Source organism: Scophthalmus maximus, chromosome 8, assembly GCF_022379125.1.
Source record: "Scophthalmus maximus strain ysfricsl-2021 chromosome 8, ASM2237912v1, whole genome shotgun sequence".
Classification (NCBI taxonomy): domain Eukaryota; kingdom Metazoa; phylum Chordata; class Actinopteri; order Pleuronectiformes; family Scophthalmidae; genus Scophthalmus; species Scophthalmus maximus.
The window spans coordinates 4,776,702-4,797,197 of NC_061522.1; the positions used below are offsets into that span (position 1 = coordinate 4,776,702).

The 20,496-nt window shown below is 41.1% G+C and overlaps 3 protein-coding genes across 5 annotated transcripts; 1 reads left to right on the top strand and 2 right to left on the bottom strand.

Moving 5' to 3' along the window:
• Positions 1-298: 298 nt before the first annotated feature.
• On the bottom strand, positions 299-10,941 carry zgc:112980 (uncharacterized protein LOC503706 homolog). Its single transcript, XM_047333959.1, has 22 exons — positions 10,855-10,941; positions 9,984-10,116; positions 9,739-9,847; positions 9,507-9,600; positions 8,429-8,579; positions 8,178-8,295; positions 7,824-7,949; positions 7,655-7,711; positions 7,412-7,534; positions 7,140-7,295; positions 6,981-7,034; positions 5,763-5,989; positions 5,556-5,635; positions 5,093-5,185; positions 4,869-4,946; positions 4,675-4,779; positions 3,633-3,738; positions 2,362-2,434; positions 2,182-2,189; positions 2,020-2,080; positions 891-943; positions 299-799 (listed from the first exon to the last, which is right to left on the bottom strand). Exons 2-21 carry the CDS (start codon positions 10,105-10,107, stop codon positions 919-921), a joined length of 1,968 nt encoding a protein of 655 aa, XP_047189915.1. The 5' UTR covers positions 10,108-10,116; positions 10,855-10,941; the 3' UTR covers positions 299-799; positions 891-918.
• Positions 10,942-11,694: 753 nt separating this feature from the next.
• On the bottom strand, positions 11,695-17,128 carry ptcd1 (pentatricopeptide repeat domain 1). Of its 2 annotated transcripts, none has more exons than XM_035635968.2 (8): positions 16,631-17,128; positions 16,060-16,200; positions 14,672-14,890; positions 14,476-14,577; positions 13,488-14,144; positions 12,739-12,855; positions 12,429-12,611; positions 11,695-12,135 (listed from the first exon to the last, which is right to left on the bottom strand). In XM_035635968.2, the coding sequence occupies exons 1-8, from the start codon at positions 17,126-17,128 to the stop codon at positions 11,887-11,889; spliced, it is 2,166 nt and encodes a 721-aa protein (XP_035491861.2). In that variant the 3' UTR covers positions 11,695-11,886. The 2 variants fall into 2 exon arrangements, with proteins under 2 accessions (XP_035491861.2, XP_035491860.2); XM_035635967.2 differs by having other exon boundaries at positions 12,396-12,611.
• A 336-nt stretch (positions 17,129-17,464) lies between these two features.
• LOC118311875 (stonustoxin subunit beta-like) lies at positions 17,465-20,073 on the top strand. Of its 2 annotated transcripts, none has more exons than XM_035635976.2 (4): positions 17,465-17,714; positions 18,774-18,834; positions 19,057-19,092; positions 19,478-20,073. In XM_035635976.2, the coding sequence occupies exons 1-4, from the start codon at positions 17,712-17,714 to the stop codon at positions 19,999-20,001; spliced, it is 624 nt and encodes a 207-aa protein (XP_035491869.1). In that variant the 5' UTR covers positions 17,465-17,711; the 3' UTR covers positions 20,002-20,073. The 2 variants fall into 2 exon arrangements, with proteins under 2 accessions (XP_035491869.1, XP_035491870.1); XM_035635977.2 differs by having other exon boundaries at positions 19,060-19,092.
• The last annotated feature ends 423 nt before the right edge of the window (positions 20,074-20,496 follow it).

A 20,496-nucleotide genomic window follows, 5' to 3' on the forward strand; every position in this document is an offset into this window, starting at 1 on the left:
ACAGGGAAATACATTTATTTCAAATCTTTTGTTTTTTATATTATTAATCCACAAATCAACGAGGAAATTATGTTCTTGTAGATTAAGCTACCTCACAGCACATTATGTAGTTTACCTTTACTACTGCCGTTCTTTAAGTGTTTTATTTATTTAACTTTATTAGAGCATTTCTACACAGTAAGTGTGAATTTTACTGAAGTAAAATAAAATAAGAAAACTGCTTCCACCAGTGTTCCAGACGACAGATTGAAATACGTTCACTGTACTTTTATCTTTATGTTAATGACACACATATGACCCGGTTGTATCATGTGTTTATGGACTCTGAAAATAAACCACGTCGTATTTTACACTGTAATTCGACATTTTCAGCAATAATTTAGGAATCCAAGATCAACCAAGACATACTTTTTCCTTTTCTTTAACTTTACTGTTACAAAATTGTCTCGTTAATTTAAAAAAAAGTGAATATCTAAACGTTTCTTTCCAGAAAGTTTTAAACATAAACATCATTCAGTTAAAAAAAAAAAAAAAAAACACAGGGCAGAGAAAACCAAACAAACCCCACTGTTGAAATCTTTAAAGAATAAAGCAACATATTGTCTCTGTGGTGTTATTAACTGCTGAAGAACAGTGGGGATGTTGTTCTCATCTTCACACTGACGACACCTGGTCCGTGTGCAGGTTTGACCCTTGACCCCGACACAGCGGCGACCGCGGGGTCAAGGTGGCACGTGACGGCATTGGGGGACATTCACGAGTCTGGCAGGAGTCTCCATCCATGTGCGATCAGGATGTGCTGCAAACCAGCAAAGAATTTTTTTCAAAACTTTTGATTATTTGATTATTATTAAGTCCCACATCGCAAAGTTTTAATTAATTCCACTTACACTTCTGCCATTTTAGGTGCAAATGGAGCTAATGATGCGACAGAGGTTTTGTACTGAGAGGAGGAAAGAAATAAAACGATGACACATCCAATCGCACGGTTTCAAACCATTAATCACTGCTAACGCTGAGAGAAACATGATTTATGAACAATTATGATTAAATGACAGATCAACTTTGTCTTCTTTTTTTTTTAAAGGTAAAAAGCCAAGCATTCATTCCTCATACTCTCTTTTTGAAATATTTAAAGATGATTGATCCATGGTTTATATGATTGACAGATGTTAAATATAACTGAATCTAAAGAGTCAGCTATCACACTCAATTTTCTAAAACTTCAAGAACAACATCATTTGGTTGCAGCCCTAAATTATGTTCTTGAAGGTTCTTGAAAGTTTAAGAAAATTAAGTGTGATTGCTGATTGTTATAACTATAAAATTTCAAAAAGTAGAGATTTAATTTCCTTCCCAAGGTGACACTTTAAAATGTCTCATTTAAAAACTTTCAATTATTCACTCAAGCATTAAATTACAAATTTGCTATTTTTGTTAGGAAAATGACAGTTAATCTATTGCTCAAATAGATGCAGATCAATCCTTTGCTGTTCAATTAATTCCCGCAGCTCAAACTTCATTTGAGTTTATAGTCCAAGTACAATGTTGGTCTATGAAAAATAAACAGAGGTGAATATCGCTCCAGCTTTGCAACCTGACACTCACTATAGTGACCCCAGTAAGAGAGAAATACAGATTTTAGGTTTGGGATCAACGCAACATAATCACTCAATGTTGGGAATTAAGGGTTAAAAATTGGTATCAGTAAAAATAAATACAAATTTTAAAAAGTCAGATGATGTAAACAGATGTTTAGATGTAAACAAAATAAAAATAAAGGATGCGCAGTTGATTAATGAGGATGGTCATAAGTTTGACGTTTCTAAAAGGCCTCGTGATGCGTTCTTGTGACGAATACTGAGTGTAAACTCCACATGGTACCTAAATGTATGATTTTTTTAAAAATATATATATATTATCCACCAGTAAAAATAAAGCAGACGGTACATATTTTTCATTTAAAGTGGATTCTGATTGGGGAGGAAATGATCAATGGACGAGAGTTGAGGGACTTACAGCTGACACTGTGACGGCGCCTTGGCTTGTGGGGAGTAGAGGTTAACAGCTGCCGGACTGCCTGCAGGAGGGAAAAGACACCGGACGTCAACATCGACACCACAGCAGGCGAGATCCACAGTGAAGGATCGTTCACCACACGTGACAGACAGCGCAACTTACAGTAGGTGCTGATCACCACCACACCAGGAGAGGACATGGGGGGAAAAGAAGGCAACAGATCAGATCTACAGCCTCTTACGACTTTTTAAAATCCAGTGTCAAAGGCAAAGTAAAAAAATCTCTACAGCTGGAAATGCTTTAGTGCTTTTGTTGCAGCAATAAGAAATTGATGTGACTCACTGATCCCAGTTCTCTGCTGAAGAGAACAGAGTGGGTATGACAGAGCGGAGGAAGTGTAATGAATTATCCCCATCTGTCAGAAACAGAAACACAGAGACGGCGTGTTAAGCAGCTGCTTCTGCACAAAAACCTTGTTTCATCTTCATCGACAGAATGAATGAAAAGCATCACGGGGGCGCATGTGATGCGTGTGTCTACTGTACACGTCCCAACCAGGCGACGGTTACTGGTTTGTTTCAATTTTTTTAAACAATGCCATTTCATAATGAGGTCATCGTGACGGCATTTATACCATAAGATGACGAATGACTGGTCGAGCCGAAGAAGATGGAGATTGTGTCTCTAATGTTATCGGTTGCAAAAGTTTAGGGCTGCAACTAACGATTATTTTCATAATCGGTCAATCTGTCGATTATTTTTCTCGATTAATCGTTTAGTTGTTTGGTCCATAAAATGGTGAAAAATGTCGGCCGAAACCAAAAGGTAATTTTTTTGTTTTGTCCACGCACCAAAGATATTCTGTTTACTGTCACAGAGGAGAGAAGAAACCAGAATATATTCACATTGAAGAGAATTTTGACTTTTTTTTCTTCATAAAAAATACTTTTTGTGAGCTGGCTAAACCCTAAAACCTGACTCTGAACAACGGGTTCAGAGCTCTCTCCCACTGTGATGTCACAGTCTGAATCTTTCGGGGGTAACCCCGCCTACAATCTGAGAATCTCCACTTTTCTGGTGAAGGGGCGTGAAGTTTCCTACACACACCTACACGTTCTGAAACCGGTTGACCTATCACAACAGACGAGGCCAGCTGGCCAATCAGAGCAGACTGGGGTTTATCGGGAGGGGGCGGGGCTAAATTAAATCCAGTCTTTTTAGACAGAGGGTGAAGAGATGACCTGTAGGAATGGGCAGTATGAAAACACTGATGCCTTTTCTGAACATTAGAGCATGTAAACCTTTCCAAGTGGTCACCCAAATTAAAAGTATGAACCTGAATATGAGCATATTATGTCACCTTTAAGTGTCATTTCCAATATATCAGAGCATCAGTCAAAATTTGCGACTGGATGTGAAAGCATTTGTTATTGATGGACATTTTGCCACAAGTTACCAATAAATAGTTTGGGTTTAATTTCTTTTCCCATGAATTTCATGCTGATGACCTAAATATAGTTTAAATAGTTTAATACGAGTGCAGCCTCCCTATATCTCATGATTTGACCACTGAGAGTTTAGAACTTGGATGCCCCACACACACACACACACACCTGTTGTGTTCTCCACCTCCTGTGTGATCTCCTGTAGGAAGGAGTTGAGACGTTCTGCGTCGCAGGACAAACTGTCCCACAGCCACCAGAGAGCCCACACGTTCTCCTGGGACACAGAGACACGGAAAACATTCAGATCCTCGTCGGCAGTTTCGCAGCTCATCAAGACATTATTACAAAAAAAATTAAAAAACGGATAATGACACACAGTTGCTTCTATAAGCCTAAGATATTTCATCCATAGCAGGTGAAATTACTTTTGTTTTTAAAGTATATATACTGTGTGGCATTTGTCACAACAAATCTAAGTCTTATCCATAGAGTTAATCTATTTTGAATTTAATTTCATTCAACCACACATAGGACAATAAGTATAAATAATAAAGACAGTGAAAACAAAGTCTGGTCTAGTCAAGACTGAACAGACTCAGGCAGAAGTTAAATGCATATACATGCCTGCCTACTTTCTCAGCAATTTAAGCTAACCTGCAGAAATTTGAGTTAACCTCCATATAGAAGTTCAAAATATTTCAGGGCTGAATTTTATAAGATATATAGACTTTCAAGGAGGAGTAGTAAGGAGGAGGAGTAGCATGGCTACTGCACGAGTCCACAACAGGTCGTGCTGATGTTAAATCACTGCAGTCCTACAGGTCATGAAGCTTGAAAGTGAAAAAATATTTCAAGTTTCATCTTAGTTTCTCAACAAACAAAAAAAAAATTCTTTCAAAAGAAATGAATCAACAGTGAGCTAGGAGATTGCTAGCTGGCTAACTGTAACTTTTACTACCTGAATACAGTAGGAGTTAGCTAGTTACTATTAGAACACAGTATCATAAATGAATCAGCATCATAGCTGCGGGGGGGCCACAGAGACTGCTTATGTATAGGGCCCAGAATTTGGTTCTACACCCCTGTGTGTGATACCATTTGTTTTCTATGATTAAAATGTGAGGACATGAAAACTGTGTGCGGACCGAAACATCTGACTCGTCACCTTCAAACAGGAACGGGACGTCGAAAGATGGAAAGGGAAATATACCTGAAAGGTGTTGAGTACGGGGAGAGCTGGAGTCAGAGCAGCGCTGAGGATTCTCAAACCTAACGCCCCCGTCACCAACAACAACAAGGCCTGATCTGGGTAAACCTAGAAAAAACAAAAACAAAAAACCCCACACATTTATTCACAGTTTAATTTTGAAAGCTCACTTGGTACGTGCATCTGCTCACACTCACCTCCAGGAAGAAACGGGGGATCTGTATGTTTATCCCCTGCTCCTTGAGCAGTATCGAATTCACAACATCCTTCGCTTCCTGAAGTCGAGACACAGAGGACAGAAGATTGAGAGTGAGAACAACAACAACAACAACAACAACAACAACAACAGCAACAACCCTTAAAAAAAAGGAAATGTATTCCTAAAAAAATGAGCCTTAAATAAAACTAGAAAAATACGTACGTGTAGAAATTGTGGGTTCGGTGCTGTGAAAGCGGCGAGTGAGCTACAAGGTGTGTTGTTGACAACTGTGAGTAAACGGGTCCAACACTGAGACTGGACAAGGAAAACAGGAAGGTACACATATGGTCAGACAATATTAATATTTTTATGCAGCAGCAGCAGCGTTCGTACACGTGGGGAAACTCGGTTGGTTCGAATGAAAATAAAGACAAAATAAAAGGCACTGCAACTGTAGACGCATGCAAATTGTAAACAAAATCAAAGTTAGATTTTCCAATTACTTTTCATGGCAATTCTGATGTTTACTGTGCAGTGATGTTCCGTCCGTTTTTAAACAGACTCTTTAATCTCCCCCCTGCACAGAGCAGAGGAAGCTACAAAAGTCTGTGGTTTTGCTGTGAAAAAATTGGGGTTTGCATCAAAACGAAGAAGTGAACAGCGATGACGAGTGTTGAAGACTTACATCAGTGAAGACGGCAGAGCAGCATCTCTGAACCCGGAGAGCAAATTTGACCAGCTCAGCACGCTTCAGAGGAAAAGCATCTGTAGAGAAGACAGAGTTTGACGTCTTCTCCAAGGATAATATATATATATATATATATATATATATATATATATATTTATTTTTTAAGTTAAAAATGCTGATGTTGTGAAATATCTTGGGTCTGACCTTTGATCGGCTCCCACGAGGCGTCAGAAGAGCAGAGCTCTGCCGGCTGACTGACCACCAGTTTTGGTGCCGTCGCCGTTTCAAAGAGGCGGAGATAAAAGAGGAAGAGGAGCGGGCTGAAGCGAGAGGCCGGGGCGTTCGCCGAGGGGCACAGACTGTTGCAGGCCGACATGACGTCTCCCCCCAGGCACATGAAGAACGGGATAAGGTCTTGAAGCGGCTGGAAGCTGCAGGGACATGAAGTCAACAACATGACGTCACCAATCATCTCTTAAATATATATATATATATATATATATATGCAGAGGATTTTATTTTCAAAAGATGGTAAGAATTTAAATATTCAACTTTTTGAACAACATCAATTTACTCATTTGGATTATCAATGAATCTGTTCATTTTATAGATTTAAATGTGCATATTAGTGCTGAAACCTTTTTTTTTTCCAATTCATTCGACTAATCATTTGATCTGTAAAAAAATGTCAGCAAATATAATTCTTTTTTATCAAAAGTTCCTGAAGTCCATCATCATGATCTTAGATATCTTACTTCGTTCAAGCAACAGTTAAAAAAAAAAAAAAAAAATAAGAAGAATGTTGTCTTCAAATAAACCTTAATAAATAAACACTAAAAAAATGTATACATAGTTGCAGCCCTAAAAAAATGTAAAACCATTAATCGATTATCAAAATAGAGGATGATGATTAATTTCTTGTCGACTGGTTAATCAATTAATGTTTGTAGCTTAAGCACATTTCACTCACGTAAGACGAAGAAAAACAAGCTGGAACATGGAAACACAAAAAACACCAGCATTATAACGATATTATTATCAAAATAGATTATTGGTCTGATGCTTGACTTATTGCTGTGGATCTAATTAGCTTTTTGGGGGGGGGGACAAATTAACCATTCAAACAATGATCAGTTGAATATAAAACAAAATTGTATTATTAACATTTTTCAGGGAAATATTTAAGGTATTATAGAAAAAAAATCTTAGTTTGTGCAGAGAAATACATCATCAAATCTCATAAAATTTAAAATCTCTGCTCGTTATCGGTCACTAAGTCGAGACGTAACACAAATATGACTATCAGAAGAGAGATATTGCTACTCAAAAGATCATCTTTAGTAAATATGGATGTAATTAAGCACAAAATTCATTCATTCTACAGAAAAAGTATTCGTGGTTGTTCAGGTTTTAGACACTCACAGTTTGGAATCATCAGTCTGGACGACTCGTAGGTAGCGACACAACTCCCTGTACCTGCAGACATGACACAGCCAAGTTTAGTTTTGAAGGCCGAGTGAGTGAGTGTGTGTGTGTGTGTTTGTATGTGTGTGTGTGTAGTGTGAAAGAGTGACCCTGTACCTGTGCTGTCGCTGCAGCAGCTCTGATCTCAGTAGAACTATAGAAATCTGTTCTAACAGGATGTCCTTCTTGCCTTTGTCTTTGCGGAAGCCCGACACATTCTGTCCCTTCAGCACAGACACCAGCAGGACGTCATCCCAGGGACGCACACACAGGCTGCACACGCGCACACACATACACACACACAAGAAGTTATAGAAAAAACACAAAAAGGTTTAAATGTGCTAAATGAAATGGACAGTTTTGTCTGGGCGACATCCGAACACACGCACCAGTTCCTCATGCTCTTCAGCTCGGACGGAAAACAGAACCTCTTGTAAAAATCCTGCAGTTTTTGGATGAAATCTGAAGTAAAATCCGCCATCACCATCTGTCTCTGCACTGACGCTACAACCCTGAAAGAAAACCACACACACACAGATACACATGAACACAGATGGTAAATATCCAAGTGAATTAATTACAGATACAACAAAAGACATTGTGCGTGTGTGTGTATGTGTGAGTGTGTTTACCTCTGGAGTAACATCACTTTAGCCTCATTAGCATTGGCCATGGGAGAGATGTAACTCCTGCAGAGAAACATAAAGATCAAAAAAACTTAATACACAACAAATTCAAAATTGAAGTAGATCTAAAGTAGAAAATACTTCTTTCTGTGTGTAAGTGCGTGCGTGTGAGCACCATGAGGGTTGAAAATGTCCAATAAATTGTTCGGCAGCTCCCAGTCTCATGACGGCAGCAGCTCTGGCATCCTGGTCGTCTGCTTTGTTCAGGAACGATGACACAAACTCATAAACGTGGGTGTAACTGAGAAGAAGAATAAGAAGAAAAAAAACAGACAATCTGAATGTTTAAATTTGGCATCAGTAATGTTTCACATGTCTAAGGAGAAGGTGAGTGCTCTCATTTGGTTGTTTTGCACATCCACTATGTATGGAGGTGTATCTTTTCTTTAGCTTCTGCACTTGTTTGTTGTAAACCCATTTGAAAAACAAATTAATAAAGAAATTAAACCAGCTCTGCTGTGTGACTCACTCGTAGACGAGGCCTTGTTGGTTTGGTAGGTTCAGACCGTCTTGCTGTAACATCTTTCCTTTCAGGAAGGTTAAGAACTCCGCACAGACCTCATGCCTGAAGCGCTGCAGCATCGTCTCTGAACCAAGAGGAAGACAAATCCACGTGCCGTGAAATGACATGTAATTACTACAGCCAAACAACAAGTTTTTAAGTCTGAGCCCGTCTCTTTGTGTGTGTGTGTGTGTGTATGTGTGTGCGTGCGTGTGTACCTGCATGTCGGAGGTGGGCGTCTATTTCGGACAGTGTGAGGTTGAAGGTCTTCAGTCCTCCCAGCAGTGCGCTGCTTCTTTGGTTATTCCAGAAGTCGCTCCGTTTGTGGCTGTTGCAGTGACACACGCCGCTCTGACACCACATTTCACACTGAAGGAAAGAACACACACACACACACACACACACACACACACACACACACACACACACACACACACACACACACACACACACACACACACACACACACACACACACACACACACACACACACACACACACACACACACACACACACACACACACACACAAACGGCAATGTGAATAAAATATATCATTAACGTTGCATCAAAAAAAAAACGGCGTAAAGCCGCTCTGAGCATAGAATGAGGTCACATTTCCTCTGTGTGCGTTCTAAACTAAGCTGCTCTGTTTGCGAAGCCATAGCCGATCAGGCCACACATGACATGTACATGTGTTGAGGGCTTTAACTAACGATCAATTTCGTAATCGATTAATCTGTTGATTATTTTCTCGATTAATTGTTAGGTTCATAAAATTGTGAAAAATGTTGTGTTTCCAAAAACTCCAACATGATGTTTTATTTTGTCCACACACCAAATATATTTAGTTTACTGTCATAGAGGAGCAAAGAACCCAGAAAATATTGTCATTTAAGAACCAGAAATCTGAGAATTTTGACATTTTTTTTCATAAAAACTAACGGATGAATCAATTATCAAATAGTTGGCGATTAATTTAGTAATCTATTAACTGTTGTAGCTCTACACGTGTCGCTGCCAATGAAGCTGTTGTCCCCCGCCTCAATGTTTATGAAGGAAGATGGTAGAGTCCAGAGCAAAGTGTTAAGGAGGATGCGACCATATGTCTGGTAAAATGCTTCCCTGTCCGATTGGCGTCTTATAATGATGGTTGATAGTGAATTTGACAAAACTGACATTATGTGGGAATGGAGAATAATTACCCCCTTTTCTTATTTTAGAAGTGTGTATGTGTTTGTGTAAGGCATTATTCCAGACTGTGAGTACATCTGTACAGAACCACATCACCACATACCGCTGACGCCAGCTTGTCGCAGATGTAGCAGAAGCACTGATCGCAAATGAGCTGGTTTCCGGCCACCGGAGTGCCGACCTCACAATCTGCAGCCCTGAGCAGGACGGAGGAGAAGCAGTGTGATCACCTCCCACTGGAGGGCAGTATTTTCACAAAATGTGTGTGTGTGTGTGTGTGTGTGTGTGTGTGTGTGTGTGTGTGTGTGTGTGTGTGCGCGTGGCAATTTGCTCACGTGAAGGGATGCATGGCACAGTCGTAGCGCGCGTGAGGCAGCACCTCAGGCCGGCGGGAGAATGTGACGACCAGGTCTTCATCCAGAGCGCTTTGAGGCAAAACGAAATCTGAAACACAGGAGGAGGAGGAGGAGGAGGAAGAGGAGGAGGAGGAGGAGGAGGAGGAGGAGAAGAGCAGCCGGTGACTACCTATAACCTCCGATCTGACACATCAGGTGAATAAGGTAAACGCTCTTCTTCTCACCACTCTTCTTCACGTCCTCCACCTCCACAATGAGAACTGAGGAGTCATTAAACAATATGTCCTGATCGTCGTCGTCATCATCACTTAGGATGATTATTTCTCCATTGTCCCCCGTCGTACACATCAGAAATGTCTAGGGCCGAAAAACAAGGGGAAAAGAAAAAGAAATAATCAACACATAGATATGTAAACAAACAGTACACACCAAATATCACAAGTGCCTCCTTCATGTAACCATGTTCTTCTGCACGTTGCCGGTAACAAATTCCAAATACTTGCACTATTTTATGTACATCCCTTTATATTTATATTCCCTATCATTGCATAGCTTTGTGAATCTTATATTTGAATTTCTTATATTTTGAAAGGTTTGTTGTGTTCCCAGTTTGGGATCAATACAGTACATTTACCTATGTATATATCTATCTATTTATTTGTTTATGCAAGTTGTCAGTCTGGTCTTTGAACGCGTCACACATGCAGACATGGTTTGGTATGATCTGTGAGGACTGGTGCAGTGAGTCCTCACCAATAAACCCAAGTTTTGAAGTCGAATGAGTGAATATTATTCCTCCACCTATGTTTACATTCTGGGAGGTTTATCCCTTTGTCACGAATCTGTCGGTCAGCCTTAACGTTCCTGCCCCGCTCAAACCAAATCCCATAACTTTCACCCTTTTTTTGCCTTACTTTTAATGAGTTAGCTATTAGCTTCCAGCAAGTCAGGAAACACAAAGTTCAGTGCGGTCATCGCTCGTGTCAGGAGTGAAAGTATTTACGTCTCGCTTTTTTTACGGCAAAGTATCGTAGACCTTATTAAAACATGTTCAAATGTTTGTGTTAGTTCCGTGAGCGACAGTGTTTCTCTTACCTTTAATGTCGCGTAACGAGAAGAAGTGTTATTTTTCTTTTTTTCGCGCGGGGGGTTCTCAAATCTAATGGCACCGGAAGTGAGGAGTTTTCTTCTTCGTCGTCTTTATTGGCGAGTGACACACACTGACGTGTAGGCGAATTAGTGCTACCTACAAGACTGGAGTGGAACTCAGGTAAAATACATTAAGGCAAATTAATGGCTAAATATATATTTATTATATGTGAATTTAATATGTTTTTATAGAATATCAAAATATTGATTCATGACCAGTCTCCCGACAGTTTTTCTCTGCTTGTTCAAACCTTTTGCATATGTTGTATGTGGCATCTTTCTTATGTTGCTTAAATGCCTAATTTTAAAAAAAAAATTTTTTTACAAAGGATTAATAAACGTTATCTTATTTTTTCTCTTGAATGCTGACTTCTACACTGTGACCAAGTGTGGTCCAGCAGTAGTACCACACACAATTTTTATGTCAGTCAGTAACTATTTTAACAGTTACACAAATCAGCCACAGTGGATCAGTAAAGAGCTGTGGTCTGTTTTTTGAAAGAGTTCATTCTGAACCATCGGTAATGTCCACAAGATCCACCATTTTCTCTGTTTAATTGATCAGAGAAATAATAATTTTCAGTAATTCGATTAAAATGAAGATTTGTTATTCCACATCACCTATTAATATTTTTTTTAGTTTCTACTTAAATTGCTGAGAACATCTTTGTTTTTTTAAGAAACCTTTTTGTGCACATTTTTGACAACCAACCAAACTTTTTTTCTCTTTTCTTTTTGTACAAGTGAACAAAATAAATGTTCCAAAATAAAACAAGACATCCAAGATGAGGTTTACATTTTCAAGAATCCTGGATTGAAACTTGAAATGGACTTTTATTGCCACATAAATAACAATATCTTTGATTTTTTTGTGTAAAAAGAAATCGCACAAAGTTAACTGATGGAACGTACATGAGGGTACACTCAGTCTTAGACAACCAGAAGACCAAGGAGAGAATTCAGAAACATGTAGTGCCGTTACGGAGCAGTGATGCTGGTCTTGTCCTTTTTGTGAGAACCAAATCTCCTGGCTGCTGCTCTCTGGTTCCTCTGTGCCTGCGTCAGTTCATCTGAAACGTCCGTTTTCAGGTCCTCTGCAGCGTCCGTTTCAGTTTGCAGTTCTACCTGTTCACCCTCGTCATCCTGAGCAGGCATGAATCTCAGCCACTGCTGGTAGAAACCACGAAAACCATCAATCTGGACCAGGTAGTTGTTCCTGGACTTGTACTGGGATTGAGAGAAGAAAACAGAAAGGAAGAAAGTCACTGTTTAGTCTTCAGCTCAGGCGCCTTGTCGAGCCAGAAGCACATGTTGCTGGGTCAGGATGCCCTGTGTTGCAGATTATATTCAGACAGTGACAGAGTGAGTTAAATACTTTTATTATTTGGGACACCTGGTTTAATTAATTCAGTCCCTAAGTTTTGGCCATGAACATTACAAGACAGTCTGCGTGTCATTCTGCGTTTGAGATTAGAATCTACACGGACCCGTGTGCCGTCATGTCCAGTTCGTACACTCACCTGGTTGTAGTTTGGAGGATACTGTGAAGCAAACTCCAGCTGTTGGATGATGATCTTGTTAGGCCACACTCTCAAGCTGCTCATACTTTTGAGGATTGTTTTAAGGTACACGTAATCCAGCCGCCGAGTCGCTTGGCCAATCAAAGCAGAGAACACGTGGACGTTAGGCCGGAGTCCTGCCTCCTGCGGAAAAACACAAAAGAGCCAGACATGAGGACAGAAAGCCAATATGAACACTTAGATCATTGTAATATGTTATGATTCATCAATTAATGCACACAATACACAGCATTTTCTCTATATTCATCACCTCCATGTCCTTTAGCAGCTGCAGACAGTCGCTCTGTCGCTCACAGCCTAACGCGAGGCTTCCGAATGTCTTCACATCCACGCTTACATTGCGCTGTCGCATCACAGTCAATACACCCTGCAAAGAGAAAACGACAAATCAAAAACCAGCACATACACTTAGAAACATCACCACGTTTTCTCACAGAGTTCTTTTGTATGTCGTGTGTGCCCTGCAGATATTAGTTTGGGTTAAATTCACCAAGACTTGAGATTACCCATGTGAACTTCACATGCAGAGTCTCTATGGCGACCCCAAACACTCAAAATGGAATTTAAAAAAAGGAGATATGATGATATAAATTAGCATATAATTAAATAGGGATAAAATATAAACCTTGACTTTGTGGATTCACCTGTTAATCCTGCTTCTGTTCACAATAACAGAGGTTTGACGCTATCAAAAGATTTCATTAGAAATTGCCTTTTTTTCCCCCAGTTGTTTGATTTCATAATGCACCATTTCCATGGCTGTTTATGAAACATATCACATATTGTTTGGCAGAATGTTCTCATATGATAATAATCAATATCATAATGTCGATTTTTTATTGAATTTGGCAAATCTTTAAACTGCAAAGTTCTGGAAAAACTGGAGAAAGGTGGTTTTAGGGTTACGGTAAAAAATATTTCTCTATTTGATCTGGGGTTACGTTAATGGGCTGATGTCCTCACAACAATAGAAAGCACAACATGTGCACGTGACTGTACCTTTGCCGCCTCCAAGTCACCAGCTCTGGCTGATCTGCGAATCGCAGAGTTAAAAAAGCCGACGTCGAGCTTCACTTGATGCTGCTTGGCCGCCCTAAGCAGCATCTGCAGAGACTCGTAGCTCGACTCCATCATGTCGGCCAACAGCGTCAGAGTTTTGAGGTCCGGACTGAGTCCTTTAGCGGCCAACTTCTCCAGAAAACCTTCAGCTCCTCCGATCAGGGCGAGCCTATCGGATGCTTTGTCCACAGTGCCGAGGGAGACCACGTCGCCCTTCCTCCCCTCAAAAACATCCAGCAGGTTAGGAGCGGGGGAATTCACAAAGTCAACTGGCAGCGACGCATTTTCCATTTGTGTCACCGGGATCAGCTGGGTGGACTCTTGCCTGCTATTGGACTCCTCCCTGTCTCTGTGTGAATCAGGTTCGATAAACAACTGCTTCTCCAAAAGCTCAATGTCTGTAACAGCCTTGCTTCCGGACTCTGACTTGACATTTGACACACGGCCCGTCACTTTCCGGCTCCCCCACTCCGGACTGAGCAGAACACTGGAGGCCAGGGCAGGATCCCCAATCCCACAATCCCTTGCAGTTCTCAAGAGCAGGTTGTAGTTCTTGGAGTCTGGACGAATCCCTGACTTCAACATCTGGCGCCAAACCTGAAACGAAAACCAAGAGTCAAACTACGTGAAATTTTTTTTACGCAAAATGTGTCACACCCTTTTTTTAAAAGAGTCCAGACTGAAAACATCTTAGCAACAGAATTATATAATGTCTCTTCTTTGTCATCGTCTTCTCAGGTGGCGTGTGACAACACTTGTTGTCAGATGTCTGTATAAGTACGAGATAGTGATTTGAAACAATAACAGAGGTAAGTGACAGCTTTACTGTGTCGTCGCCTGAATCAAAATTTGGAGGATTAATCGATAAGTTGATAAGAAATATAACTCTTATATACACATTTGCAGGTTCCTTTGAGCACGTACGTACCTGTAGAGCCAGTCTGAAGCCGTTGTCTTTGTCCTTCAAGCAGCCCATCAGCAGGTAGTGAAATGTCTTCTGGGTCAAAACATGTCCCTTCTCCAGCATCTCCTACAAAACATACACAAACCCCATGTATTATAACAGAAATCTCACACAATCCAAAGGAATCGATCCCTTTTCCGCGCGATACAAATCGTCGTACCCTGAGCGTGTGAATACAGGCCTGGAGGTTGTTGGTGAAGGCGTGCGTCTTGAGGAGAGCTTGGTACGTGATGGTGCTGAGGGGGATGTTTTTGCGTAGGAGTTCTTGCTCCAAGACCAACGCTTGCTGAAGACCGGCCTGTTTCAAAGGCGACTCGGCGCATGCGTTGAACAGTGCGGTGTAGGTCGCGTCTACGCCATCGAGACCTCGCTTCTTCATCTGGAAAAATACACACAAACAAGTACAAAAGCTAAAACTAAAACTAGGAAACTGAAATGAACACAATGCATCACATTTCAGAAACTCAGACTTAATTAGATCCATAAAAAAGAAAAATTAATGCCATCACATTAATAAAATGTGCATCTGCTTCAAACCAAAATATCAAGGAACAGAAATTAACTGCTTCTGATTTAAATAACTATATATAGATATATCGGGTGGCCGATAATATCGGCCGATAGTAGCCCTTCACTGACATATCGGTATCGGCCAATGTGTTAAGAGCCTGGCCGATATTATTGGCCAAATGATACGAGCCTTAAAATGTGCATAATGTTTACATTTTAGGTCAAATTGTTTTTTCTTAATTCAAGTTCTATTTATTTGGTTATCAATTTTATTTGTTTCTTTAGGATAAAGTTTAAGGTTAAACTAAGATGTCAAGCTTCATTGACATTTCCTGTCAAAGAGGTTTGTCAACGACATCTTAGAATCATACATACATACATACATACATATACAACTATATATATCGGTCGATGTATCTTTATTGGGAATCTAGTAATCCCTGTTGAGGAATTTTCGTCTATTCTCCCTGAGAATCTCTTAAGACGAGTCTTCTCAGGCACCAAGCAAGGTCATGTCATCTATGGCAGCCGAAACAATCATTGAGCAGCGGAAGTCTCTCTCGAGGTGTCATAGTCGCGGGGAGATGATGACATTACTCAAAGCTAAATACACTACAGAGACCGGGGATGGGCAGACTGTCTTGGGACGCCGAACACTGTGAACCTGTTGATCTGTGTAGCGAACCGGAAGGCTCCTCAATATTGAGCTCTTATAATAAATACTTCTGCTTAAGATATCCACGGTTTCCATCTTCCTGAATCAGCATCCACTACATCAATTTTTCCATTTCACTCCCTAGTATAGATATCTGCCCCCAAATATACATATCGGTCGGGCTCAACAGCACGAAAATCTTGAATCACCTTCAAGTTGAATCAATAAGTTCAATTTTTTTTTTAAACTGGACAGTGTGACAGTAGTACACACTCTGCCCGGTACTGAAATATATATGTATGAAATAATTTTGACGTGTCGATGAAAATGCTAAATGAACTTGTGAACGTGATGTTAAAAATAAAAGAGAGAAATGTCCCCACATCGTTGTAGAGTCTGAAGGCCTGTTTCAGTCGTCCAGCTCGACCGCAGCCTCCTATCAGCACCGTGTAGTTGTACTCCTCCGGCTGCAGCCTCTCCACCCGCAGCATGTCCCTGCTGAACAGATCCAGAGCCTCCTGCAGCTGCAAGACGACAACGACAACGACAACGACAACAACAACAACAGTTCACACACAAACACAAAAAGAAAACAAGACAGAGGCGTTACAGTTCAACCCGACTCCCCTTGTTGTCTTTGACTTTCTTTCAAAAGTGTATTCATCTCTGTCTTTTGTTACGCTTTGATGCAAAATAAGATGTTTTTACATCTTATTTTAAATGGGGGGTTTTTTGGGGGGGGAACAACTTTCAAGCAATGTGTTGTAAAAGTTTGAATTCAATATTGATTGATATGATTAATGCACTTTTTTGGGTGCATTGGGTGTAATATCTTCAAGGTTGAATGCACTTATTGTAAGTCGCTTTGGACAAAAGCGACAGCTTAATGACACTAATGTGAAGAAATAATAATCTAATAATAATAATAATAATACTAATAATAACCAGACTCACCTTGTTGTCTTTGATCAACTTCCTGCACTGCAGGTGGTACCAGTACGGCGTGTTCCTCCTCCCGGGCCTCCTCATGAGAGCCTCCTCCCCCTCCTCGGCCACCACCTCCTCACCCTCCTCCTCGTCCTCCCTGTGCCGCAGGTCCCGGAGGTCGGGGCCGCTCTTCCTGAACGACCTCCTGGAGGAGATGTCGCCGGAGAGGGAGCCGAATCTCTCCCTGTCTCCCTCCTCGGGGACCCGGGGAGCCGCCGCACGGGGGTCCACGTGGCGCGGCAAGGCGGCCGACAGGGACACGGACCGGAGGGTCGCTCCCCGCGACAGGCACCGGGGAGTCGGCGTGCGGAGCCCGGGTGACCGCTGCCGCTGAGACACGTTCCGGGCCCACGTCAGACTCAGACACCTGGGTGCGTTCGCCGCCGGGCCGAGGGACAACCTGGCGACGGGGGCCGATATTCTCCCCCCGTTTCGGACGCACAAACAGGCGGCAGACGTCAACATCGTGGATGTTGTTGTTGTTGTTGTTTTTTACTATCGCGCTAACTACAAGTTAATGGAGCGAACCACGCGGTTTGATAAACTTTTCGTACCTGCGACTTCGGACATGATGCTCACTCACACCGCGACGACTCAATGACAAACGAAGCGCAGACCTGAGCAATAGATGCCGAGCGAAAACCATCAAGCGGCACGTTTTAGCCCCAGGAGACAATTAGCGAGGCGGTTATTCCGCTTAAAACGTCACTGTTTGTTACTTAGTTATATGTCTTGTTGAATAGGTGTTATCTATAGTCTGGCTAGGATGCGGTTGGGGGTGGAGCGCTCCGATCGATGACATCGGGGGTAGACTATTATGCCCAGAGTCGCCGAGGGCTTCGCGTCGCACGCTGTCTACGTCACCCCGCCCCCTGCTGGTTAAAAAAGTTTGTACAGTTGTGCGTCTCTTCCTGGGGCGAAGTGAGGTGAGTCAAGACTGAAGAGCTGGCTAATATCTTAAAGACAGATTTATTTTTATTTAAAAACATCCCGGTCCACGCAGACTTCACCGATACTCACGGAACGGACGGAGCCGTGATCACTGCCAATGGTAAAAAAGAAAGAAATTCGTGTGTGTGTGTGTGTGTGTGTGTGTGTGTGTGTGTGTCCACACCCAGAACGATTCATCTGATATTATCCAACTAATAACATGTAAAATTGTTTGCGTGATAAATGTGTATCTACAATGAATATTACACATTATTGCTTAAAACTCAAATTAACGTAATTAACGTAAAGCACCACACTCACATTCAACCAGTCATCATCTGTGACCCCGATATTTATTGTAAATTTATTGTAAATAGTGTACATTTAATTTTATTTCATTTTATTTTATTCTATATTCTTTTTCTAATTCTGTGTATATATGTTGACTGCTACATGCACCTTAAAGCACCAACAAAAAAATATTTCTCGTATGTAACGTGTTACCTACCTGGCAATAAAACTGATTCTGATTCTGGTTATCTGTGCCAACATCAAATGTAGCTTTGGGTTTCCTTATAGTTGCTCAAACCAAGATTTGTAGACACGTATAAAGACCTAAAATTGTTATGGATTGAACTATAAAATATAATTAAGACGTCAACATTATTACTCTCAACATTATTACAGTGTAAGGAAAACCATAAAACAATGCATCAACATTTTGTCCGCTCAGCAGAGGGCTCTAAAGTCCAAGTAAAAAAAATGTGACCTTTAATTTTGAATTACAGTCATGGGAAGTTATTTATTGAAGGGAATATAAAGGGGCACTTAATAACCGTTTCTTTCAATACTTTGAGAGTATACAAAAAAATCCAGAGAATCTACAAGAAATACATATTTGTTTGGCCCAGACTGTCACAGTGGCAGTTCAGTGGCATCATCCAAATAGGCTTGATACCTGTGTTAATAAGTTTTTCATTTTCACAGAGATTAATTTTCACAGATATAACAGATATGAGATTCATAGCACATGATTTTTTTTCTGACGTCGTCACCCTTTTTTTATGTACTATATTTATACATCAATAAAAGGCTTATTAATGATGACATTTGTGACAATTTCCTGTCACTAAGAGCGGCACTTACATACCTGGAAAAAATGTAAATGTGTTTGTTACAGGCTCCCGAACATGACCAGCAAGTTCCTCCCCCCTGTCCTGTGTCCAACACCACGAATCCTGGTGCACAGCAAACACACACACACACACACACACACACACACACACACACACCCTATTGTTTGAATTCAACTGATGTTTCCATTTCATTCTTTTATGATTATTTTTTGAAAATACATCTTAAATGGTCACTAAACTATTTTTAAAATGAGATTCAGAATTTTTGCAGTTCACATGTTTATTTGTGTGTGTGTGTGTGTGTGTGTGTGTGTATTGTTAAACTAGCAGATGAACCTCAGACCAGAGTGGACCTCTTAACATGTGAGTCTTTAAAAAATAAAATCTGCATTAAAACCAAACACAGTGAATTTTCTGCGCACTCTTTAGGATGTGTGGAAGCCAATAATTTGTTACCTTTGGAGTCTTTATGCCAAGATATGCTAACCGACCAAATATGAGAGTGATATCATTCATCCCATCTAACTCTCAGCAAAAACGAAAAATACAACCAAAAGTATATTCCCCAAAAAATGTGAGCCTAGTCCTTCAAACACAGCAATCTGGTGGGAAAGCTGTTTGGGAGCAGGTTCCCCCATTATCCCAGTTGAGTACTGCTGTACTCCTGAGGTCAAACACTGCCACACATTGGCACGAGGTGTATAAATGAAAAGATCCATCTGTTCCACGATCTGTCGTCCCCCTACAGATTACCGTCACCTCACTCTGGACCCGAACACAGCATACAGGGAGCTGCTTCTGTCTGAGGGCAACAGGAAGGCCCAACTCACGGACATGGTCCAGACGTATCCTGAGCACCCGGACAGGTTTTCTCACCTCTTCCAGGTGCTGTGCACCGAGGGCCTGACAGGACGTTGTTACTGGGAGGTCGAGTTCGAGGGGTCCGCTGAAATAGCAGTGGCGTACAAAGATCTCGGCAGATCAGATTATTACATGGAGTGTGCTTTCGGCTGCAACGACAAGTCCTGGAGTTTAGACTTGGACAGAAACTCCAAATGTTTCAGACACAACGACGAGGAGACCACGGTGCCGGAGCCTCAGTCGTCCAGAGTCGGCGTGTACCTGGATCACAAGGCAGGTGTTCTGACCTACTACTGCGTTTGTGACACGAGGCAGCTGCAGCTGATGCACAGATTCGAGACCACGTTCACAGAGCCGCTCTACGCCGGGCTGTGGGTCGCAGGCAGCGCCCGGCTGTGTGACCCGGAGTAGAGGTCCCGGGTCCAGTCTCTCCCAAGTCACTCAGCTAATGTTGGTCCACTGGTGATGGGGGGGGGGGGGGGGGGACGACGACATCTCAAAACATCAAGGATAAAGATAATACCAAGAATTAGCTTTAAAAAATATATATTTACGAAACCAGAAAAACTCAGAAATACTAATGTCAGTGTTTAGCTCAAATGCCGTCACAGAGCTTCGAGCATGACTGCAGACTCTGGTTTTTAGTGTAGTTCAGTTTCAGACGTCTCACATCTATTTTGTGGTAGACACACAATTCTATGTAACTATAATCACAATTGATTCAGAATGAATCAGAATTGTAATTCAGACACTAACTAATGATAAAGTAGTTGGGTACTTTGTTTGAAAAGTGTCTTCATCCCTGTCTTTTGTTACGCTTTGATGCAAAATAAAATGTTTTACATATTTTAAATGATGAAAAAAAAACGTTAAAGCAATGTGTTGTAAATATATGAATTAAATATT